Source organism: Chiloscyllium plagiosum, chromosome 14 (genome assembly GCF_004010195.1).
Source record: "Chiloscyllium plagiosum isolate BGI_BamShark_2017 chromosome 14, ASM401019v2, whole genome shotgun sequence".
Classification (NCBI taxonomy): domain Eukaryota; kingdom Metazoa; phylum Chordata; class Chondrichthyes; order Orectolobiformes; family Hemiscylliidae; genus Chiloscyllium; species Chiloscyllium plagiosum.
Window position 1 is genome coordinate 22,434,194 of NC_057723.1, and position 26,474 is coordinate 22,460,667.

The 26,474-nt window shown below is 38.5% G+C and overlaps 1 protein-coding gene across 1 annotated transcript in view; it reads right to left on the minus strand.

The window, feature by feature from the left end:
• LOC122556552 (heat shock 70 kDa protein 4-like) overlaps positions 1–26,474 on the minus strand; it is a 72,049-nt gene that overhangs the window by 24,343 nt on the left and 21,232 nt on the right. Inside the window, exons 3-12 of the mRNA XM_043703337.1 lie at positions 23,238–23,378; positions 19,890–20,012; positions 19,692–19,791; positions 17,102–17,235; positions 16,558–16,802; positions 14,441–14,517; positions 12,092–12,243; positions 7,817–7,923; positions 5,148–5,281; positions 442–635 (exon numbers count right to left, since the gene is read on the minus strand). Of these exons, the coding sequence (XP_043559272.1) occupies positions 442–635; positions 5,148–5,281; positions 7,817–7,923; positions 12,092–12,243; positions 14,441–14,517; positions 16,558–16,802; positions 17,102–17,235; positions 19,692–19,791; positions 19,890–20,012; positions 23,238–23,378 (1,407 nt within the window). The remainder of the gene's footprint in view (positions 1–441; positions 636–5,147; positions 5,282–7,816; positions 7,924–12,091; positions 12,244–14,440; positions 14,518–16,557; positions 16,803–17,101; positions 17,236–19,691; positions 19,792–19,889; positions 20,013–23,237; positions 23,379–26,474) is intronic.

Sequence of the window (26,474 nt, forward strand, 5' to 3'; positions counted from 1 at the left end):
GTAAAACCTAGTCCTTGTTTTAGTGCAGTGTATCCATATTAATTCACATAGAATTAAGCAAAAATAGTTGTGTGCTATTATAGACAGAGACCAGGCACACTGCTATCGGGGAGGAAGGAAAATCAAACCGTTATGGACCAATGGATACAAGCCAAGAAGTTGATTAGTTTACTCTTTGCGGTAGGGAAGATCCACAGTTGCAATGTGGGAGAGAGATTGTGGGGATGCAATAGAAGGTGTGATAAATAAGTTAGGATTTAATTTAAGCAAGCAACTTTGTGCCTTAATGTTGAAAATACCAATTCAGCAGCAATGGTACCATTGAGACACTTATGATGAATACTTTCAACTGTCAAACTGCACAGTCAGTCCATAATTCAAGAGCACCAATAAACATTGTTTATCAAACCATTCATTAAGAGCAAAGTATTACAAATATACCTCCTCTTCTTTCAGATTAGTCTGGGATTGATCTGTTTCCATAGGAATATCATCAGTCTCTTCACATTTCTGCACTTCCACCAATGAGGCACTGGATACGCTGAAGATACCATGAATATTAACCCGCACTTTCACTTTCACTTTAGAACTGGACCCATCAGTTTGAGGGACCACCTTTTGAATTGTAAAGTAACCTAAACCAAAAAAAGTAGTAAAATACTAAGAATTAATACATCAAAATGCTCCTTTTGAAAAAAAAAGCTATATGCAAATCACTTGAGAGTTACTGGTCTTCAGGAAATAGACTAACCAATGCAGACATTAAGTTTATCTGGTTAGAATCACTTGTCTCTACTGAAAGCACTCAAATCTCTTAATCAGGTACTCACTTTTGCTATTCAATGTCTAGATGTGCACAGGCATAACCAGGGATGAGGTAACAGTGAGATCCCTGGAGATACGAATTGGATTTTTAAAACAATTCACTATGCAGTTGTGTGACATAGATCAGACTAGCATTTATTGTTCATCCTTGAATATCCTCAAAATAGCTTTGATGATGATTTTCCTTCGAATAGTCTTTTTGCTGCACTATCGAAAACAGTCATCTACTTCAGGTTGCTTTAATTAAGAGTCAACCTCATTGTTGTGGATTCGGAATCACAATAGGACAGATCTGATCAGGATATCAGATTCGCATCTATAGAGCCATAAGATGTAGGAGGTGAAGTAGGCCTTTCTAACCATTGGGTTTGCTCTACCTTTCAATGAAATTGTGGCTGCACTAATAATCAACTCCCCTTTCCTGCCTTTTGGCCACAACCTCTAACTCCCTCACTGATGAAAAATCTGTTTCTTTCAACCTTGAATATACTCAACAATCCAACATTGACCGCCTTCTGGAGTAAAGCATTCCAGAAGTGCAATTCCTCCTCAACTTTATCTTAAATAGGTTACCCCTTACTTGGAGATTATTCCCTTTTGATCCTAGACTTGCCCCATAAAGGGGAAATAATCGCGCTTCATCTACACGGTCAAGTCCCTTAAGAATCTTAGAGGTTTCAATAAGGTTGCCTCTCATTCTTCTAAACTCTTACTAGCACAAGCTTAATCTAATGAATTTGTATCAAGAAAAATTCTCCATATGCCAACTTCAACCTTGTGTACATTCAAAAGAGAGAATTTATATATGGAACCAGAGTAAGTTGGTGAGGTCCTTAAAAAATACTTTACATTGATATTCACAAAACAGAAATACATGGTGGATGATTATCTTGGGAGGACTATGTTGATATTCTAGGAAAATGTAAAGGTGATGGTGGTGTTTTGGTGTTCTGAAAAACATTGGAGGTAGACAAGTCACCAGTGCCTGATGCAATCTATCCCAGAATGCTGAAGGATGCTGGTGAAGAATGTGCCAGGGCCTTGGATGAATTATTTGTATCTGTTTTAGTGACTGGAGAGATCCTAGAGCACTGGCGAATAGCCAGACTGGTGAGTCTAATGTCGTGGTTGGGAAAGTACTAGAGAAGAATTTTAGGGACAGGATTGACTCACATATGAAAAGAATGGAAGGGTGTTTTTCTGATTGGAGATCTGTATGTCATGTTCCGCAGGGATTAATGTGAGGACTCCTTTTGTTTGTATAGAAGTGATCTGGAGGACAATATCGGTGGCCTGATTAGTAACTTTGCAGACAACACAGGTTGGGGGAGCTGTGGATAGTGAGGAGAACTGCCAGAGGATACAGCAGGATATAAATAGGCTGGATACTTGGACAGAAAAAAAGGCAGATGGCGTTTAATCCAGAAAAACGGGAGTTGATGCATTTTGGAAAATCTAGTGCAGGAGGGAAGTATACAGAAAATGGCAGAATCCTTAATAGCATCAGCATAGAGGGATCTAGGCAAATAGGTCTTCACTTCCCTGAAAGTGGCAATATAAATCAATAAAGTGATCAAGAAAACATGATATGTTTATCTTCATCTGCTGGGAAGAGTATGAAAACTGGCAGATCATGCTGCAGTTGATTTAGATAAGCCACATTTGGAATAGTGTGCTCAGTTCTGGTAGCCACACTACGAAAAGGACCACAGACTTTGGAGAAAACAATTTCAAAGATTCACTGTGTATACTAACTGGATATAATGATTCTCAAGTAGGGGGAGGCAATTGTCTCATGGTATTATTGCGAGACTATTAATCCAGATAATGTTCTGGAGACCTGGGTTCAAACCCTGCCATGGCTGATGGAACATGAATGGAATAACAATCTGGAATTTGTCAATGGCAATCACTCACTAATGAATATGACTGTCCATCTGCAAAATTCCACGTTACTAATTAGGGTTCTGTGGATCCTTGCATGGCTGATATGTTAATACTAAAAAGCTGCACTGCTGACCACACATTTGGCAGGTGCTTTCAGAGGGTGGAATTAGTCCTTGCCTTTGAGATTGTTGGCATTCCTTTCTCCAGTTCCACTTCCACACTTGCCCTTGCTGCCAGGTGTTCAAAGAATAGCGTTCCTTATGGGAGTTTCCTCCCAGTTGGTTTCTTTTGAACAAGGGTTGCCGATATGTCGACAACCATGTTGCGTATCCTGCAGAAGTCTTTGACATGGTTCCTTTGTCCTCTTGTTAGGATGCCTTCCTCGAGTTGGGCGAACATGATTTGCTTTGGTAGTCTGAACTCAGCCATTTAAGCACGGGGCTGGTCCAGCGGAGATGGTTTCAGATGATCACTGCCTTGATTTAGTGCTGTTCACTACTTCACGAATGCTGATGTTAGTATGCCTGCCCTCTCAGCTGATATGGAGACTCCATCTCAAATATGACAGTATTTTGAGGTGGCTTCTATGCACAGAAATAGTTTTGGAGCAAATTAGAAGAGGACCACCTTATACACAAGAATTTTGGCATTAGCACAAATGTCACTGTCAAAGCAGCTCATCTTTAGGTGTCCAAAGGTGGTACTCCTAAGTCGGATGCAATATTGAATCTCCACATCAATGTCAGTCTTAGATGAGACGTCACTTTTCAGTTAGGGGAAATGTTGTGTGTTTGGACGATTTCTCTATTGAACGTAATGAACGATAACCCCAGAGCTTGATCTGGGACAAATTAGTAAAGGATTCAAATCTTCTTGGAGGTCAAGGTTGAGACCAATTGCTTCCGTAAAGGCACAAAACAGAGATGATACTGTTATCCACATACTGAAGTTCTGCAAGCAAGGCCGGTATCATTTCTTTGGATTTCAACCATTTGAGGTAGAAGTTTCTCACGCGCTCTGTAGACAACTCCCAAAGCACTGGAAGCTTGTTCTCGATAAGAATAATGATGGCAAAGAAGATGGAGAAAAAGGTGATGACATATCCCTGCTTGAACCCAGTCTTCACTCAAAGTATTCTGTTATATTACTGCCACCGACATCTTGTCTTGAAGGAGACAGGGGATGTTGAGGAACTTCACTGGACGGCTGACCTTCGGCAGGATCTTCCCAATTGACTGAGTCAAGAGCGTTGGTCAGGTCAAGAATGCCAGTCATCAAATGGTGATCTATGCAGAAAATACTAATGACTGACAGCAAATGAAGACTGCAGCAGTGAATCTGGAATTAAGGGTCTAATGACGACCATGAAATCACTGAATTATCAGAAAAACATGCCTCGTTCACAATGTCCTATAAAGAAGAAAACTACTGTCCTTACCTGGTCTGGCCTCATGACTCCAGACCCATAACAATGTGGTTGACTCTTAATTGCAACATCTACATCCCATGAATGAATAAAAGTGTCCTCACATGTACATTCCAGAAATGGACTAATGTTCATGAAATAAAGTTTAGACAATAAATGAACCCTAAATATAATGTACATCCAATAGCTTTGTAAGCAGAATGATAGCTGGAATGGAGATGCAGCTAAATCTGTTAATTATCTTAGTTATCAAATTTATTTCGGATGAGGCACAACAACTCAAACGGGTTATGGGAGTCTTAGGAAAATACACAGTCTCCATAATACTCTCAATGGTAGAAGTGCAACATGTGGACAAAATCCTTTCCCTATCAGGATAATTCTTAGTGCATTTTGGATTATTTAATAAAAAGATGTCCAATAGCAGAATCCCATCTCATGATAGATGCTATATTGGAAGTTTTACAAGCAAAGATCGATTCAGCTTACTGTGAACACATTGTCATTAAGATGTACATTCCCAACACCTGGCATCACATCAGTATTGGAAAGAATATATAAGAGATCACAAATTCATGTTGCAGATAAAAAACTTTTTTTTTTGGTTTGACAGCAGAATTTTGGACAGAGTACAGCAATCATGTGTTCACTGAAGTAGCAGCATAACACATCTAATGTAACCTATAAACATTTGAGAAACAACTTCACTTTTAGGATTAATCTGAGATAGACTGATACCTTTCAGTGACAAGCATGCTGGCCATAGGCCCTTTCATGAGTCTGCATGACACAGGAGCGAAAACTGGATCATGCAGGATAGTCCAATCTCAGCATCAACATTTACATGATAAACATCGCTGAGGCTCTATTCATGACATTTCAATAAGGTTGATTTTATAGGAATGAGTGCAAGACAAAAAGTGTTCTCAGAGTCTCTTTTTAGCAATGTTTACTTGCTCTTCACTAAAAACAGCAATTAGAAAGAACATAAGCATTTACTTTATCTCACCAATTTTGGGGTCAGGATAAGGCAATTCCTTGAGACAACTGTAGATTGCTTCAAGGTTAAAGGGTTCTTTTCTGTAGAAAGTGAGAACTTTGGAAAACGGTGCTGCATGGTTCTTGGGGAACACCTCACAATCACTACAAATAAAATTATAGAATACTTGAGTTAAATACACTAACTATACACACAAACCATTAGTCTGAAGTTACATACATGACGCTATAAATATTTCATTAAAGTCTAACAGCAAATTATGTCCACATTAATTTACTCTCGGTTGAGAAAATATATTTTCACTCACTGGATTAAATTTATAAAGGAAATGCCATGAAAATTCTGTCAAATGATAGCCCATTTTTTACTAGAGCCTTTAACGTTGAAAAGCAATGAGGTATGTTCAGACATAAGCAAAATTAACATTAAACTAAAAATTAAATCTTAGTAAGAGTAGTAAGATATGAGGAGTGGTAGAGATAGACAGACAGAATTTCAAAGCCAAAGCTTAACATAATTGAAGACACAAAACCAATGATGAGAAGAATACAGAGAAGGGGTAGGTGGATGGACAAAAAGGTCATGAAGGGAAAACAGAAAACTGGTAATTTTTAGATGATAAACTTGAAAGGAAGCCATGAATTAATATCAGTTAATAATCACAAGGATGATGGGTGTGTACAACAGGACATAAGCTGCAGTGATTTGCATGAGATGAAGGGAATAGCCGTTGAGCACCGGAATAACCTTGTGACATAATCCAGGATGTTGCCTGGTATGGTAGAAAGATCGTATGAGGAAAGGCTGAGGCACTTGGGGCTGTTTTCATTGGAGAAAAGAAGGTTTAGGGGTGACTTGATAGAGGTGTATAAGATGATTAGGGGTTTAGATAGGGTCGACAGTGAGAATCTTTTTCCACGTATGGAGTCAGCTATTACAAGGGGGCATAGCTTTAAATTAAGGGGGGGTAGGTATAGGACAGATGTTAGGGGTAGGTTCTTTACTCAGCGAGTCGTGAGTTCATGGAATGCCCTGCCAGTAGCAGTGGTGGACTCTCCCTCATTATGGGCATTTAAGCGGGCATTGGATAGGCATATGGAGGATAGTGGGCTAGTGTAGGTTAGTTGGGCTTGGATCGGCGCAACATCGAGGGCCGAAGGGCCTGTACTGCGCTGTATTCTTCTATGTTCTATGCCTCAGTCACTGGCAGACACGCTGCAGCAGAGATAACAGTACAATGACAGATGTAGATGAAATTTGTAACGGAAAGAAAGCAGGGCTCAGCTTGGAAGAAAATAAGACCTAGAAAGGGTTTGGATTAACAGATTTATTGGAATAAAATCTATTATGGACAAGATAAGCCGAATGAGGAATAGCTGGACAGAAACAAGGTACAGATCTAGGTTTTGGACTGGAAAAAGCTAACTTTTTTGAGATTGCCAAAATAAATTCCCCAAGATGTCAGAAATTTGAATAATAATTCTGGAAAAACTCAGAAGATTTGGCAGCATCTAGGGGAGGGTGAAGAGAGTGAAATAATAGTTAACGGACTTTATTTCACTTTTCACAGATTCTGCAAGAGCTGACTATTTCCATCAGCTTGTTTTGGCAAGTTTAGCATTACAGAAGAAAGGGAAAAAGGAGCAGGAGCATGGCAGAGACAGGCAAATAGATAGCAATCACAATTTTGGCACATTAACGCCCTGTACTTGGTTCCTGTGGCTAAAAAGGATCAATACAGAACATCTGAAAGTGTGTTGACAGCAGAGACAGGAGAATCATTTTTCCCAGAAATTTTGGAAGAGCTCATGATTTTGCAGAAGAGCAGGAACAAATTGCACTTGCACAGAAATTCAGGACTTCAAAATCAAACAATTTTTAATATAAAATCAATTAACCATAAGCTTACGCCCTACACAGCACAACCTCAATTATCCGAACATCAATTATTGGAAATTCGGATTATCCAAACAAGATCTCAAGGTCCCGTTAAAAACAGCATTAGGAAACTTAGCATTCAGTTATCAGTTAAACGGCATTATGGTGTGCATTGCCGGATAACCGAGAAATGTTCGATAACTTGCTCTCAAATTATCGCTCGATGTTGTTATTGGATAAACAACATTATGGCATGCTTTGCCAGATAACCAGCACTCAAAACTACTGCTTGTTTACAATCAGATCAATTATCTGAACGATCAATTATTCAAATAAAATACTCGCAGCCCATCTCATTTGGATAATCCAGGTTTTACTGTATACAACAGATAATAAGTCAAGTTTGTCTGCCAATTTTCTTCACTTTTGTTCCCTGGCACTTGAGTACTAAGATATGGTTCTAGGATTGATGACAACTGCCTGGTAACATCACCTGCAAATTACGAAAGCAGGAATCAGATATTTCATCTCAGGCACCAGAGACAAGCCAATTCTGCCATAGCTGGAAGAATCCTACAAGTCATTAATAGATCGAGAACCAGGGCCATAATAGTACTTTGCCATGATGTCACGACGAGTGTATACCAAGCAGTTAAACAATATAAATGGTGATGTATTCATGACTATTACTGTACTTTTTTTCTCAAAAGGTTAACAAACATGTGAAAATTGCAAATGGGAATTTGAACAGACTCCCAACTTCTGAAATGCACAAGACAAGATGGAAAAAGAATACTCACCCAAGTCCTTCATCTGCAGGGGAATTCCACCTCATGGAAATTGGGAATGGAACTAAGTCTGTGATAGAAAATTCCCTTACTTTGAATGCAGGTGAAAGAATAGCACACTAGAAAAAAAAAACAAAAAGTACAGTTTTGCATTAATTTTTAATGCAGTCTCTTTGACTAGCACCCCACACATCTTGCACAACAATTCCCTCTTTCATCAACATATGTTGATGAAACTCTGATCTACAAGCTGCACTCCTTCAATGAGAACCCTTTAACAGTATCCTCCAAGCACATAACCTCTACCACCTAGGAGGGACAAGGGCAACATACACAGGAAAACCACTACCCCTAAGTTCTCCTCCAAGCTGCATACCATCTTCTCTTGGATGTATAATGCCATTCCTTCGCTGTTGCTGGATAAAAATCTCAAAGCTGCCTTTTGAACAGCACTGTGGCTGTACCCACACATGGACTCATCACTTTCTCAAGGGCAATTAGAAATATGCAAATGTTGGCCTCTCCAGCAATGCCAATATTATGAATTATAAAAGAAACTTGGGAAAATTGCAACATAAATACTAACACTGCTGAGGTAATCTACATGGATCTCTTCACTGTACAAAAAAAGGCAAGTGAAAAATAACCCACATTTGCAGCACAAAAATGTCAAGTTTCCTGTCCACCACTTTCAGTCAGTTTAAGCTTCTGAACAGAATTTTGGAGTTCACAAAAGCTCAAAAAACACTTTCACTTCTGGAGATTAAAACTACACGCATTCACAATTTCTAATCAAACAAAACTACATTGACAAGACATTAGTGACAACCCATCAAATTGCAACTGGTTCCTAAATGTTCCTAGGAACTTCGATACTGTACAGGTAGGTCCAGCTATTTTCTCAAACTGAAAACAAACTTAAATGTTTTTGCTGGTATTAAGGCAGCAGTGCTTTTTAAACTCCATCACTCTGCTGACACACAGTATTGATATATTTTGTGATGTTTTTCAATAGTGGATTGAAATAACAATTGTTTAATTTTCAACATAGATTACCATCTTATTCACATATTGAAGCCTTTTAAAAAGAAAATAAAGATAATATCAACAAAGCAGATCTGAAATACCAAAGACAAGTTGCATTGTCAGAGGCCAGCTTTGAGCCACCGGAATTTGCTTTATGGGAGGTCAGAAATGACTGTAGGAACTAGATACAGCAAAGACTATGGCACTCATTTGGGATTATAGGATTCAATAGAGTATTGTTTATGCAAGACGCACTGGTTTTGACAAGTGCTTTTTCCTCTCCTGTTTCTGTACAAACTGTGACATATCACAGGATGCAAAATCTGCCATGAACTAGGAGAGCCAGGGAGCACTAAAAAATGCTTTTAAAACAAAATACTCAATAGTTACATGATACAAGTTGATTAATACATCTGAAAATGAACTACTAAAACAAAGGGGTAAATGGCAGAGCAAACATTTTCTTTCCATCACAAAACATTTTACGACAGGTTAGCTTCAGAACTAGCCAAGTTACAGATTATTTTAAACAAAAATTCGGAAAAACTGTGCAGGCAATGCTCTTAGAAATAGACCATCTATGACACCTGGATTTTTTTCCTAAAGTAAATTTAAGATTTACGTTCAAACTTGGATTTTGTTTCATAGTTATAGAAGTAGGAAAAGGCCATTTGGCCTATCGAAACTGCTCCACCATTTTTTTTTTAAGATCATGGCTGATCTATCCAGCATCTCAGCTCCTCCTACGTGCATTATCCCCATAAACCTTAATTCTGCTACCTCGCAAAAACCCATTCAACTGTGTCTTGAACATATTCAATGAAGCTGCCCATAACTGCTTCCTTGGACAGAGAATTCCATTGATTCACTACTGTGGGAAAAGCAGTTCCTCATTTGTCCTAAATCTACATCCCCTATCCTTAAGGCCACGTCCCCTAGTCCTAGTCTCACCCACCAGCAGAAACAAATTTGCCTGCCGCTATCTTATCTAGTCCTTTCATAATTTTATGTTTCTATAAGATCTCTTCTCATTCTTCTAAATTCTAGCAAATACAGTCCCAAGCAACTCAACCTCGCCTCATAAGGTAACCCCCATTATCTCCAGAATTAATCTGGTGAACTTCCTCTGCACTGTCTCCAAAGCCAGTATATCCTTCCTCAAGTGCAGCCACAACTGGATACAATCCTCCAGGTGCAGCCTCACCAACACCTTGTACAACTGCAGCAGAACCCCGCCTGCTCTTAAATTCAATCCCTCTACCAATGAAAGCCAATATTCAGTTCAGCTTCCTGGTTACCTGTTGCACCAGCAAATCAAATTTTAGCAATTAATATGCAAGTACTCCTCAGTCCTTCTGCACAAGAATATGTTGCAATCTTTTACCAATTAAATAATATTTTGACCTATTTACTTCTAAAGTGGATAACCTCACATTTACTAAGTAAGAGTACTTAATGAATATGTTTTAAACTAAATTCATGGGTCAAATTATCTTAAAGTCCTGATTTAAGAGCTCAAATGAATTCAGTTGTCAATATCTATGACTGAGCAATTTTGATGAATATTCAATAAGCAAAGAAAGGCTGACCATATTAAAGTTCAAATTTCAACATAATTTGCAGGATAAAAAAAGACATGACAAGAAAGATGGTGCTTTGGGAAACAACAGTCCATAGCTAGAAGTATTCTGATGAATGCAGCAATTGATACAAATTCAGATTGCAGAAAATAAAGAATTGTATTTGGATTTGAATCAATATGATTTCTGAGAACATGAATGCTCCATTACTCCAAATTGGTGACTGTTGATGCAGAATATATCAGGTGGCTTCAAATTTGGCCCAAGCAACTACAAGTAGTTAGTTTGGGTAAATTCCAACAGTTCTGAGCACTGCCAAAAATCTAAATAAACTTTTTTTTAGTTTATTTAGATACTTGAGAGAAAAAAAGTTTCTTTCAGAAAAAGTCAACTTTTGCAGGAACCTTTTCTACTTCGGAAGGCACAAAGCCTCAACTTATGAAATCCCACTTCTGCAATACTCATGGAAAAATCCTTTTTTTTTCAGCTTGTTGGGTTTTCCCAAAGACCAAATTCAATTTTTAGATTAGATTAGATTAGATTACAGTGTGGAAACAGGCCCTTCGGCCCAACAAGTCCACACCGACCCGCCGAAGCGAAACCCACCCATACCCCTACATTTACCCCTTACCTAACACTACGGGCAATTTAGCATGGCCAATTCACCTGACCCTGCACATCTTTATGACTGTGGGAGGAAACCGGAGCACCCGGAGGAAACCCACGCAGACACGGGGAGAACGTGCAAACTCCACACAGTCAGTCGCCTGAGGCGGGAATTGAACCCGGGTCTCTGACGCTGTGAGGCAGCAGTGCTAACCACTGTGCCACCGTGCCGCCCACTGATCAGCTCCAAGCTCAAAGGATTGCAATTCACCATTAAACTCTGGATCAAAATCAATTTATTTGTTAAATGGCCAATCTCATCCAGAACATAAAGCTAGAAACGAAATGATAAAACTTCATTTAAGGCGAGATATACTTTAAAAGACTGCTTTTAATCACCTTGTCCCCTCTCCTCAAAAAGGCAATGGAATGGAGGCCCAACTTGAGCTTTTGTCATGTCTCATATGTTTGCATTAATCAAAAACATAGGGGACTTTCCTTTTCTGCTTGTGAAAAAAGCACCTGATTCGACCAGGCTGAGAACAGTCACACGTTATGGGAGGAATCATAGGCATGAGCTTTAATCTTGCCATTATATGAGTACAGCATATTGTTTACGTATTGAAAATTATAGAGGCTTTTTATTTAAGCACTTAGATCTCAAAGTAATTTATGGTATACTCAATCCATCAATATCACTCATTAAAATAACAGTTGTCAACATGAGTAAAAAAATTGGCAATATTCAATCTCAAACACACCACTGTTCAATGACTTACTGAAGAATTCAGCATCAGCATTAAAGTTTCTTTTACATAAAATTAAGTCAATATTACAGCAAAAACAAGCAAGACACAGGTCTATACAAGTGCTTTGCTTGGTATATGAACCACCTGCCATCTTACTTCCTACTCTAAGAAATTTATATATCAACCAGGGAAGATGTTTTTTTGTACCTCAGTCTACATTAATGATAACTCAGTAACTTTTGAGATACAATTAAACAAATTTTCAGTGACAGATTGATCAAGAGTTGATCAGTATGCTTTGGATCATAAAATGATAAACTTTTCACCTGCAAAGCACAGCCACGTGCGACAGCCTCATCTGCATTTAAAGTTGTACTCAGTGTTTTACCAAAGAACTTGGCAATTCTCTCTTTTACAGAAGGGATACGAGTTGCTCCACCCACAATCTCGACAGCATGTATATCTTCTCGCTTCAGTTCTAAAAAAAGGATAAGACATTTACAACATATAGACTATAATGGCAATGACAGAAATGGGGAAAGATAACGTTCTTTAACACAAGATTTTTTACTTTAAAATATCCATTCATGTGGATCAAATCTAGGATTTTACTATAATAAAATGAGCCTGTGAGAAGTCACATCAACAGCTATTAGAGAATGTTATAAATAAAGTTAAATTAAAAGAAACGTTCACTTTTTTTTCAGAAAATGGAATATTCAAGTACAGATAGTTGAGACAGATAAGGCATAACGATATTGGGAATGTTGGGTGCAGGAAGGCCACAACTCCTCAAGTTGGCTCTCCAATTCAAGTAGATCCTAGTTGATCTGCACCCCAACTGTATGTGTTTACTTTTACTTCAAGGATGAAAATAATCAAACAGCACGGGTCTCTCCTGCACTTGCCTCTATGAGGTCACCCTGATTGGAGGCATACAACCCATGATTGAAGGAGCAGCTCATCTTGGTTTCCATGCAGGTCAAGCTTTCTCCAACTGGTTGATCATGATTGATTATTCTGTGCATACGAGCACTACTTTGCTTCATATCCCTCACTATCCCTGCCCAACTGAAGTTTAGTTACTGCAGTCCTCATAATTCCAAATTGACTTCGGACCACTGCCTTTAGGGAAATTGGTTCAGACTTCTTTTACAGAATGGAAAATCTCTCCATGTTTTGCCCCCTAATAGTTATCAGCTTTAAATTAGGCTATGTCCTTTTTGTTTTAAAAATTTATTCATGGGATGTGGGCATCATCACTGGTTAGGGTAGCATTTATCATATAAATGCATCTACACTTGAAGTGGTGGTGGTAAGCTGCCATCTTGAACAGCTGCAGTCTGTTTGGCATAGGTACACCCAAAGTGCTGACAGGAAGAGAATTTTCCAGGTGTTTGATGCAACAACACTGACAGCATTGATATATTTGCAAGTCAGAATGATGAATGATTGAAGGGGAACTTACAGCTAGTAGTGTTTCCATGCGTGTACTGCTCTAGTGCTTTTAGATGGTAGTAGTTATGACTTTGGAAGATACTGTCCAAGAAGCCTTAGTTAATCACTATAGTGCATCATGTAGATGGCACAGATTCCTGAGTATCAGTGGTAGAGCGAGTAACGTTTTTTTGGATGTGGTGTCATTTATGTAGACTGCTTTGCTCTGGACAGTGTCAAGCTTCTTCAGTGTCGAAGCTGCATTCACTCAGGCTAGTGGGGAGTATTCCATTACACCCCAGACGTAAGCCTTCTAGATGGCAGATAGGCCCTGAGGATTCTGAAAGAGAGTTAGGCACTGAAATATTCCAAGCTTCTAACCTGCTGTTGCAACCCAGTGTTTATAAGGCTAGTCCAGCTCAGCTTCTTGGCAAAGGTAAGTCCCAGGATGTTGTTCGCAGGAGATTCAGTCCTGGTAATGGGACAAGTCATATGCCAATAATTAGATTCTTCGTTTGAGATGTTCACTTCTGTGGTACCAACATTTTTTCCTTTTGTCAGCCCAACTGTGAATAGTGTCCAGGTCTTCCTACATTTGGACACAGACTGCTTCAAATGTCTGAAGCGTCACGAAGTGATGAACATTGTGCAAATATCCCCACTTTTTACTTTAGGTAGGTGGTAAGATCATGGCTAAGCAGCTAAAGATGGTTGGGCCAACCTGAGGAGCTCCTGCAGAAACAAATTCTCCAGCTGACATGAATGGCCTCCAATAACCATAATCATCATCCTTCATGCTCAGTGTGACTCCAACCAGTGGAGAATTTTCACCAGACTTCCATTAACTTGAGCTTTCACAGGGCTCCACTGTGACAGTCAGTCAAATACTTGCTTGCTGTCACTTCCTTCTAGATGTCATGTGGAATGAATCAAATTGTTGAAGACTATCCATCTATGATTGGGGATTTCTGGAGACAGATCATCTACTTGGCACTGCTAACTGAAACTTCTTGCAAATGGTCCAGCCTCACTTTTGCCCTAACGTACTAGATTATCTGCTTCCTAAGCATTTCCACAATGTTCTGTTTGCATTTCAGATTTCCTGTATTTGCAGATTTAGCTTTTGCACAAACTATTTTCTAAACTGCAATTACTGAATTTTTTCAAAAAAAAAAATCACAGGTGTGAAACAAGTATAGAAAATCCACAGGCTAACAAATCTTAATTTGTTTACTCACTGGTTTGCTCCATAATACTGCGAAGAGGACCCTCCACTCTGGACAAAAGCGAGCTACACATTTCTTCAAACTGGGCCCTTTAACAGCACAACATAGAAAAATATTGAGAAATTTTGACCAGGTCTGGGGGAAAAAAAATGAGAACTCAAAACACAATTACCTAAAAATTATTTCTCTCTCCTAAACATCTTGAAAACATTCTCAAACTATTTGTAATTATGCTCATTACTAAACCACCAATATTAAACTAGTATGCATGATCAAAATCTCACTAAGCAGTGATTCAAGGTTGCACAATCTTTGGTCAGGTCAGAAATGGGCATCTGCAGTCCTCATTTTCTCTTAGAAATTGGTGTTCCTATCTTCAATGCAAAATATGCTTCAAATTTTAATTTCCTTTACAAATGTTTCACCACGTGGACTACTATAATTGAAAAAGGTTCACCGTCATACAAAAATATGTAGGATGGGCAACACATACTGACATTTCTAATAATGCCAACATCTTGAAGAATACCATAAAACATTAATACAGCATTGTTTTGTCAAAATGAAATAAGCAACTTACTAGTAGCAAGCTTGGACCATCCTTAAATATATCTGACTTCACAAACTTAAATTTGTTTTGCACATTAAGCTTTTTAAGACTTACTAAAACCCTGAAGACAGTCAGTCCATATGTTATATGGCATCATAACTCCTCTGGCATTGTTTCATTAAATTTGTGATGATACGTCACTGGTTTCACTTAAAACTCAATGGAGGTTTTGTCTCCAGCAGACAAGGTTCAGCCTTCAAGCCAAGACTTCTGGTACTCCAGAGAGACTCATGTGAGGACGTCAATTAGACTGTGTCGAAAACATGACATTTTGAAGTGATACCTTTTAGGCAGCGAGGAAAATGGGGCAGATGTTCAAAGCTTTGAATCACTTGTTATTTTGAGCTTTGCACAGCTGACAATGTTGAAACTCGTGTGCCAGGATCTCCTGAATGCACGAACACAGTGCATACAGCCCCTGTTCACAAACTTATGGACATCCTAAAGCTCAAGCTTGACACGTTGATTCCATCTCTAGCATCTGGTTAAATCTATTACCCTCCCCCGAAGCACTTTTATTCTAAAACCTGGCAAATATTCTCAACAGCAGTGACAAGTGACCGTTGAAATGACTTGTGAATCAGTTATATGTACTTCTACAGTATTGAGAAAGCAAGTCAGGAGACAAAAGATAAAATCAGCATGCAGTAATCAAACTTTAAACTATTTAGTCTTTTTTTATTCACATCTCAAAAGAAGAGTGTTTTTAATTCGATAATAACCACCCTGTCTCAGATACCAGGAATATTGCTTCACTCTCAAAATGATAAAACACTTTGGATGACGTGCAAGGTAGGGTAGTATTAGGCCAAATAGTTGCGTTTTGCCTTTGGTATGGACCTAGGCTAGGCGAGAAGAGATATTCTCCTTAGGCTCTGATAAACAAAATACATGGAAAATGTCCAAAACAAAATTAAACTGAGGGAAACAACATACTTTACCACATAAAATATAATCAAAAGAAAATCCATGCTGCCCTTTGGTCCATTTCATATGCGTACCTTAAGCTCAACATAAATCACATTAACACCCCTAGCTTTAAAATGGCTATACTGTACATATCAAGCAAATGGCTGAAGATAATTAATATTTTTAATTTTTCCATTTGGGTGTTATCAAACTAGAACTTTGAGAAAAATATAGTGAGATAATGTACTTAAAGGTAATGAAAAATATTAAATCATTGCGCAACTTTCACAGAGGGTGGTGTGCATACCGATTGAGCTACCAGAGTTAGTAGTAATGGGTCATTTACAACATTTCAACAGGTACATGAATAGGAAAGGTTTAGAAGTATGTGGACCAAACACAGGAAACTGGGAACCATTCAATTTGGGATACACGGAAGGCACGGATGAGTTGGACCAAAAAGAGTTGTTTCTGTGGTGCATACCTATGACTTGTGAAGTCTAGATGTATTTTATTATGTTTTTTCTCTTGCAAGCAATAAGTATAATACTGTATTTTTAGAAAAATAACTTCTAAGGGACTAGGATCCTGAAATGGTTTTATTTTGTACCTGTTCAATGATCCAGAAACATCAATGTCATTCATGAAACACTCAATGTTCATTGGTATGTCAGATGCATTTGCACTCATAAGTTTCTTCAGCTTTTCACATTCCTGGAATAGCCGCATTACGGCTCGAATCTTTGACTTAACATCTAGTTTGTACTTTTTACTGAATTCTTCACAGAAATGATTGACTAGAATCTCATCGAAGTTCTTTCCACCCAAATAGGGATCAAAAGCAGTAGCGAGGACCTAGGACAACATAAACTTACTGTGAAATGGTAAAGAGAAAGATGGCACCAAGAAATCAAGTTACATTTTATGTGTACCATTATTTGTTCTAACAAACAGCAATAATTTAAAAGTCATAACCTGTCGATTAAGAGAGACTTACTTCATACCTTATGCTAAGAAATAACGGAAAGTATATGCAGCAGAATTAAAATCAAAGTGAAGCAGTTTCTTTATTAGCAAGGATAAGCATTTTACAATACTGATTCGGCAAAACATCAAACAAGACAGACGTGCATTAAACATTTTCTAGGTTTTACCTTTAGTTTTCCCTTATTGAATGCACAGGCTGAAACCTGATATGCGGAGTGTCCCAAATCAATAAAGACAACATTCCTCGGCTTCTCCTCTGGGGCCGGCAGATCTTGTTTATATATCCCATAAGCGAGTGCAACTGCATATAAAACAGTAACTGTAACTACACAACATTCCAAAGGGAAGTAATTTTAATTTGAACATGGAAGATATACAGAAAAAATTACAATGTAGTGAAGCTGAATAAAAGAACATTGTTTTTGAAATAATCATATTTCTCCTTAATGAAATTGAAAAATGCTGGTAAAGACAATTCAGATCAGCATTACCATTGGACAGAATATCTCTTGGAAGGAAAAACTTCTACCCCTGATCATGAAATTACAAAGCAGCTGTGAATGGAAACTGTATAAGGACCTGGTTTCCTCATGCCTGACAAATATACTGCCTTTTCCTATCATATTCATAAGTCTTCAGTACACTACCAAAAGACTGATGGACACAGATTGCAACTAAGGACAAATTTAGTCTTGAGAGAAAAGGAAGCATAGCCTAGAACTTCAGCCTAACCACATTCCTTCCGCTGTGGCAACTGATTCATAGCAATTTTAAAGTGCAAAGTGTATTCAGCACAACTAGATCTTCCATTGATTTGAAAAAGAGCATGGTGAAACATAATTGATCAATCCATCCAAGGTGAATACATTATTTTTTGGAGTGGGCATGCTCCAAAAATTAAGTGAAACAAACTTGGGACACAAAGTAATTAATAAGCAGGTTGAGTTTTTTCAAAAACTATTTTCACTAATTAAAAGTTGAATTACTCATATGGAGAATTGGCACATTTAAAACCCATTGACATCTGTGTCAATTCACTTCACTAAGTTACTAAAACAAAGCAAGAACTTAAAATTAATTCAAAAGTAGTGATAATTTGGATTCAAATATAATAAATATTATATATGATTTTTGACATTATGTAGTGTCATGGGTGCAAGTTCCAATCTCGGTCACACAATTTTAACCAACCTTTTAATGCTATGCTGAGTGAAAAGAACTTTACCAAACAGTTTTATCACTCAAAAATGAAACATTAAAGACTCAACACAACTGCTGAAACAGACAGCCTTCTAGTATCCTGACCAACCACCTTTCTATAAAGAAAATAACATTAAATAATCCACCACAAGCAAGATAGTGTGCTTGCTAGAAAACAAACCGAATGCTGGAGAAACTCAGCAGGTTGGCAACGTGTGGCAGGAGAAACAAAATTAACATTGAATGGTATGACTTCAGAATGAAGAATCATACCAGATTTAAAACATTAACCGTTTCTCTCTCCAAAGGTGCTGCTCGACACACTGAGTTTCTCGAAGATTGTGTTTGTTTCAATGCTATTACGTTGAAATTATTCTTAACCTTAATGGCAACATTTAAAAGTAGCTATTAATTCTACATGAAGCATGCTAAATTGCTTAATAAAATTTATTCAATATGACATAAGCAATATTCAGGAAAACTCGACTGCAGAATAGTGTTGAACTAACAACTGAAATCACTGAGTGGTGAAAATAGCTTATTTTATTCAGCAACCACAGCACAAGTTTGAGGCAGCAATAGAATCCTTACATATTAAAATTACATATTAATGTATGGTGTTACATTTTTCATCTATTGTACACAAAGGTTTGAAGGGCTTCTGTCCTGGGAGATGGAGATGGATTAAAACATGTGCTAAGTGTTGGCTGTTACTTCCAGTGGGATTAAGAGTGTCCGTCCAGTTTGCTTGCATAATCAAGAAGTGTTTGCTCTTTTGTCTTTTAAGTAAATGTTAGTAAAAATATGAGGCCTATTTGCTCTAAATAAGTTAGGAATTGTAATAAAAAGGTTAAAGGATATTAAACTGATTACTGCAACTGAGTTGAGATTTATTTACTATTTGCTGAAATGAGATTCATTCAGTCATGCAATTTCATGGCAGTTGGTTTCTGAAAAAGGAGTAGTGGCCCAGTTAAAAGGTATTTAACAGGTACTTAATCTATGCAGGTCCAGGAAATGGTTGGTAAGGGCTGATTCGTGGAGATTTGGAGACAGTATTGTTCTGCATGCTGCACTTCTTCAGAGGTAAACACTGCTTGTACCAAGGGCTGATAAGTTGTGGAAATGTAGTAATAGGTTTGAAAGGGTTGTTTTTAAAATTTGGGAACTACAGAATCGCAATTTTATGAATGAATAAAAGAAACCAAGTTATAGTAAATAATGGTCAGTAAAGGATTAATGAATGAATGAATGGGAACCCAGTACTAATGAATATAGCTAAGCTTAATGAAGATAGCCTATAACAATATCTCACACTAGATTAATACTGTGAATCACTAGCATGTTATTACGAGCAGAGATTGCAACAGGGTAGTCATTCAATACATGGTGCAGGACAATGGTTCAAATCCCATCCTCACCAATAAAACAATCTGGTTTATACATGTCTTCAAACTGTATCAATATTAGTTTTTGTGAAAATGAGCAGCTACAATGTGATTAATCTAATTCACTCTCCAAGAAGAATACTGGTCATAAAAAACATTTAACTATTACCTGAAGTGGTTTCATTAATTAGCCGTAAACAGTTGAGTCCTGCAATCTGTGCAGAATCCATTACAGACCTCCTCTCAGCATCTGTGTAGAAACATGGAACCTATAAACGGTATACAGAAGATGAAAAAAGTATCTTTTTGCAGACAACTTCCAAAACAAAACATTCTATACTGTACAATTAATAACTTTATGACTTACTGATATCACACAATCCAAGACTGGTTTCTTCAGTGCAGTTTCAGCTGTTTCCTTCAGTTTTGTCAATAACATTCCTGTCACTTGCTCCACACTGAAAGATCTTTCCTCATCCATGTATGAAACCTTTTAAAATAAAAATGCAAGCCAGATTTGAGAAAAAAAATAATTTTGCTAATTTGAGTGGTTTTAACAATATAGAACATAACAGTGCAGTACAGGCCCTCCAGCCCTCAATGTTGCACCAACCTGTGGAACCAATCTGAGGTCTATCTTTCCTACACTATTCCATTTTCATCTTTGTGTTTATCCAATGACCACTTAAATGCCCTTAAAGTTGGGAAGTCTACTACTGCTGCAGGCAGTGCATTCCATGCCCATACTACAGAGTAAAGAAACTACCTCTGACATCTGTCCTATACCTATCACCCCTCAAGTTAAAGCCAAGTCCCCACATGCTAGCCATCACCTGAAGAAAAAAGCTCTCACTAATCTAATCGTCTGATTATCTGATGTGTCTGAATAGAGTCACCTCTCAACCTTCTCTAACGAAAACAGCCTCAAGCTCCCTCAGCCTTTCCTTCAAAGACGTGTTCCTCCATACCAGACAACATCCTGGTAAATCTCCTCTGCACCCTTTCAAAAGCTTCCACATCCTTCCTGTTATGTGGTGACCGGAACTGTAAGCAATACCCCAAGTGCAACCACAGAGTTTTGTATAGCTGCAGCTCCAAACCTTAATCCCTCTACCAATAAAAGCTAACACACTGTATGCCTTCTTAACAACACTATCAATCTGGGTAGCGACTTTCAAGGATCTATGTACATAGACACAAACGTCTCTCTGCTCATCTACACTATCAAGAATCTTACCATTAGCTCAGTATTCTGCATTCCTGTTGCTCCTTCTAAAGTGAATCACTTCACACTTTTCCACATTAAACTCCATTTGCCACCTCTCAGCCCAGTTCTGCAGCTTATCTATGTCTTTCTGTAACTTGCAACATTTACAACTGTACCTACCTTAGTATCATCTGCAAATTTACTAAACCATCCTACTGTGCCCTCATCCAGGTCATTTATAAAACTGACAAACAGCAGTGGCCCCAAAACAGATCCTTGTGGAACACCACTAATAACTGAACTCCAGGATGAACATTTCCCATCAACCACCACCCTCTGTCTTCTTTCAGCTAGCCAATTTCTGATCTAAACTGCTAAATTACTCTATCCCATGCCTCCCTATTTTGTGCAATCACCTTAAATAAATCTGTATACACCACATCAACCGCTCTACCCTCATCCACCTGTTTGGTCACCTTCTCAAAGAACTCAATAACGTTTGAAAGAGACTATCCTTCACAAAAACATGCTGACTATCACTAATCAACTTACTCCTCTCTAGATGATTGTGAATCCTATTTCTTATAATCTTTTCCAACACTTTACAACTGAAGGAAGGCTCGTTGGTCTGTAATTACCAGGGTTACCTTTACTCCCATTTATGAACAAGGAGACATTTGCTTTCCTCTAGTCACTATTCCAATAGACAATGACAACAAAGATCAAAGCCATAAGGCTCTGCAATCTCCTCCTTAGCTTCCCAGAGAATCCTAGGAAAAATCCCATCCAGCCCACGGAACTTATTTTTACACATTCCAGGATTGCTAACACCTCCTCCTTGTGAACCTCAATCCCATCTAGTCTAGTAGCCTGTACCTCAGTATTCTCCTCAGCAACAGCCATTTTCCAGTGTGACTACTGATGAAAAATATTCATTTAGCGCTTCTACCTCCTTGGACTCCATGCACAACTTCCCACTACTTTCCTCGAATGTCCCTAACCTTACGCCAGTCATACTTTTATTTAGGGTTTTCCTTTATTCTATCTGCCAACAACTTCTCATGCCCCTTTCTGGCTCCTCTTAGTTCACTTAGGTCTTACTGGCTAGCTTGTAACTCTCAAGTGTCCTAACTGAGCCTTCATGTCTCATCCTAACATAAGCCTTCTTCCTCTTGACAAGAGATTCAACTTCCTTCCTAAACCACAGCTCCCTGATTTGACCTCTTCCTCCCTGCCTGATAGATACATACTTATCAAGGACACGCAGTAGCTGTTCCTTAAATAAACACCACATTCAATGGTGTCCATCCCCTACAGTTTCCTTCCCCATCCAATGCATCCTAAATCTTGCCTAATCACATCATAATTGCCTTTCCTCCAGCAATAACTTTTGCCCTACAGTTTATACCTACCCCTTTCCATCGCTAAAGTAAACATAACCAAATTGTGGTCACTACCACCAAAGTGCTCACCTATCTCCAAATCTAACACCTGGTCAGCTTCATTACCCAGTACCAAATGCAATGTGGCTTGTCTATATACAATGTCACATTGGACAAAAACTGACCCATCTAAGTGCATGAATACAGTACTTCCAGTCAACATTTGGAAAGTTAAAGTCACCCATAACAACTACCCTGTCACTCTTGCTCCTATCTAGAATTATCTTTGCTATCCTTTCCTCTACATCTCTGGAACTATTTGGAGGTCGAAACAGAACTCCCAATAGGGTGACCGCTCCTTTCCTGTTTCTAACCTCAGCCCATACTACCTCTCATCAAATGTCATGTCTGCCACTGTAATACTGTCCTTGACTAATATCCTGACAGAAAGTTTGTTGTTTGTAGTTGACAGGAGAAGGCTAGCACCTAAATGTTCTTTTATATATTACTAGCTATGAAATGCCATTGCAAAGTAACATAAAAAGAAATCTGATCTTACCTGGTCTGATCTATATGTGACTCTAGACTTAAAACAACGTGGCTGACTCTCAACTATGGTTTGAAATGGCCTAACAAGCCACTTAGTTCAGGTTATGTAGGGATGGGCAGCAAATTAAAATAATTTCACACCTCACTGCATGAGAGATATTACTAGATAAAAGCGCACAATTAAATTGAGGCATTTAGCAATGGCCAAGTGAATGCTTCCTAATGTGCTCAATGCACTGCATTCATATGTAGGAGACATTTTGAATAATCTTTTACAAACTGTTCTTAAGCATTTGTGCTTAACCTTCACTGGAAAAACAATGATATTGTCTTAAACATGGACAGATGTCTCTTAGCCAATTATATTGCAGGTATTTAATTTCTATTTTGAAGAATAGAAAAGATCTGACCTAAATAGACTAGGTAACGAAGTAATTTAAAAGAGCTTGCTCATATTCTATTTTGGGCATTATCATGGCTATCCCATATTGGTCAAAATTGACAGACTTGAAAGAATCTGGACACCAACTTTACTTCCATTCTAATGGCAAATCTAACTGAACTTTATAGTACAAACCTTAACACCTGTGGTACCACTTGGCATCTGGACGAGTTCATATCCAAGCTTGGATTGCTCAGCTCTTACAAATGGATCCGAGAAAGCTCTGCCATGGAGCCTTTTAAATCCTTGTAAAGTATTTTTCACATTGGACACTATCTACAGAGAGAGGTTAAAATTTAATTTGCAGTTTATTTCTATTTTTAAAAAAGTTCTCAAATTAATTTGCAATAACTTTATAATTCAATACCCAAGATGCAACTTTATTTACTTAGTCTAATTTAACCATAAATTATATTAAATATTGAGTAAAACATCACATTTCTGATCCTAGTTGACTTGTAAACAGTTAAACCACCAACATCTATCCAACAAAGTGCAAGATTCACCAGGCATGCCTACGCACACACAAAGTAGGTTAACGCCACCAAAAACAGAATTTACTAGAAAAATTCAGCAGGTTTTGCAGCAGCTATACAGAGTTAACGTTTCAGGTCCAGTGACCCTTCAGACTTGATAGTAGCTAGGAAAATGCATTAGATTTTTATAGGGTGGTTGGGTGAAAATGAGAAAGTGAACATTAAGTGGAGATGGAGCCTAAAGAGAGAGGAGCCATTGGACAGAAAGGAGGGGATAATGGTCTGCCTAGGAGAAGGAATAACTGCTATTAGGACTTGAGTGGTTAATGATGGGTTGCTTGTAATAGCACATCATGTGATAACAAGGTCTGCCGCTCAGGGTTGGGGTAAGACATCAGAGAAAGTGCCTCAAGCCCTTCAATTGTTGAACTCTATATGGAGTCCAAAAGGCTGTAGAGTTCCGAAGTGGAAAATGAGGTGCTATTTTTCCAGATTGCACGAAACTTTTCTAGAGCATTGCCACGGCCCGAGATAGAGTTGTTGAACAAGGTGTGTTGAAGTGGCTTTCTGATTACTGTCCAATCAACATACACTCCATCAGCAATGCAATCAATGCATGTGCATCAGCGATAATTCGCTCAATGAGGCTCAGTTTGGGTTCTGCCAGGATCATGCAGCTCCTGACCTCACTACAGCCTTGGTTCAAACGTGGACCAAAGAACAGGATTCCAAAAGCGAAATGAGAACAAGAGTCTTTCCTTGATATGAAGGAAGCACTCAACCAACTAAAGCACCAAGGAGACTTCCCAGAACTGAAATTAATGGGAATCAGGAGGGAAAATTCTCCACTCGTTGAAGTCATATCTCAAAAGAAGCAGATTGTTGTTTAAAAAAAGATTTCAGCTATCTCAGCTCCAGGATGTCTCTGCAGGGGTTCCTGAGGGGAGTGTCCTAAATCATCTTCAGCTGCTTCATTAATGATTGTCCCTCAAACAAAGGTCAGAAGTGGAGATGTTCATTGATGATTAGTCCTATTTGAGTGCAGTTCAATCCTGAAGCAGTTTCCAGATGCAAAACTTGGACACCATCCACGTTTGGGCTTACAAATGACAAGAAACATACACCCCTCCAGTGCCTACATCAACATCCTGGAATTGCTCAAAACACAAATGGACCAGGCATATAAATACTGTAGGTATTAAACCTTGCATCCAGAAAAAGGATTACCTGTTACTTGGAAAGTCACAAATGAATCACGAACACCTCATCAGAACTGTTTTGTTTAGGGAAAGTCAGTCTTACTAGTTTAGTTTTTTTGAGGAAGGAGCAGGGAGAATTGACGAGGATAGTGTAACGGATGTTATTTACAAGGATTGTAGTAAAGCATTTGACAAGATCCTAACTGGAAGACTGGTCAGTAAAGTAAAGCTCTTAGAAGGCACAGAATATGATGATTTGGATCTAAAATTGGCTCAGTGATAGAAGATAAACAGTAATTGTCAATACATATTTTTGCAAATCCACTGTGTTGCGTGTTGTATATGTGGTTTGCTGCATAACAATAATTTGGACTTAAATGCCAGAGGCATGACTGAGAAATGTGCAGAGATTTGCCAGACAATTGCTAGTGACAAAAGTGGCTACTGACCACAGGTGATATCAATGGCTCGGTTGAATAGGATGGCTGGGAAAAAAAAACAGTAAATGGAATTCAATTCATATAGGAGAGAGATAATGCATTTGGGAAAGGCAAACAAAGCAAGGAAACACAATAAACAGGATCTTGAAATCTCTTGAGAAAGAATGAGACACGTTTGAGTGCATGTCCACAGGCCCTTGGCAGTAACAAAATGGTTAGGTAAGGTAGCAAAGGAGGCATATGTGGTGCTTTTCTCATTTGTTAAGGTACGGAGTACAAATACAGGGGTGTACTGCTGGAAATATATAATACATTATTTAAGCCATAGCTGAATTTGTGTACACACTTTTGGTCACATTGTAAGAATATAATTGCTCTAGAGATAAGTCCATAAGACAGAGGAGTGAAAATAAGGCCATTCTTGCCCATCGAGTCGACTCTGCCATTCAATCATGGCTGATGGGCATTTCAACTCCACTTACCCGCACTCTCCCCATAGCTCTTAATTCCTTACGAGATTAAGAATTTATCAATGTCTGCCTTGAAGACATTTAATGTCCCAGCCTCCACTGCACTCCATGGCAATGAATTCCACCCACTGCGCTCCGTGACAAGGAATTCCACGGTATAGTGAAGATTTAGCTGTGTTTTTGGGACTTGGAAATTGCAGCTGAAGACAGATTAGTGAGGAGAGGCTGAGGGGTGATTCAAGTGTACAAAATAATGAGGAGCATGGATAGTGTGGACATGGATGACCTGTTTTCCTTAGTGGGCGGGTCAATTACCAGGGGCCAAAAATTTAAGGGAGAGGGATTAGAGGAACACGAGGAAAGCTTTTTTTTAAAAAAGAAAACCTAGGTGGTCGCAAGTATTTGAAATTCACTAAGCAGTTTGAAGGTTGAGGTGGAGCTCTTCACCTTTTAAAAGAGACCTGAATGTGCACCTGTACTGTAACCAGTGAAGCTACAGACCAGGTCCAATAAGTGGGATTAGAGCCGGCGGCAGTTCATTTGGGAGACAAAGACACGATGGATTAAGTGACTTTTGTGCTGTAACTTCGGTTCTAATAGCAGAATAGAGACTAGAAATTCTGCAGCTTTGTTTCGCCCCAGTGTCTGTATTCCACCTACAAGGCACAGGTCAAGAATGCAATGGAATACTCTACCTATCTGGATCCATGCAGCAATGATACAAAGTTTAGCATTATCCAGGACAAAACAGTCTACTTGAAAAGCATGAATTCCACCACTTTCAACA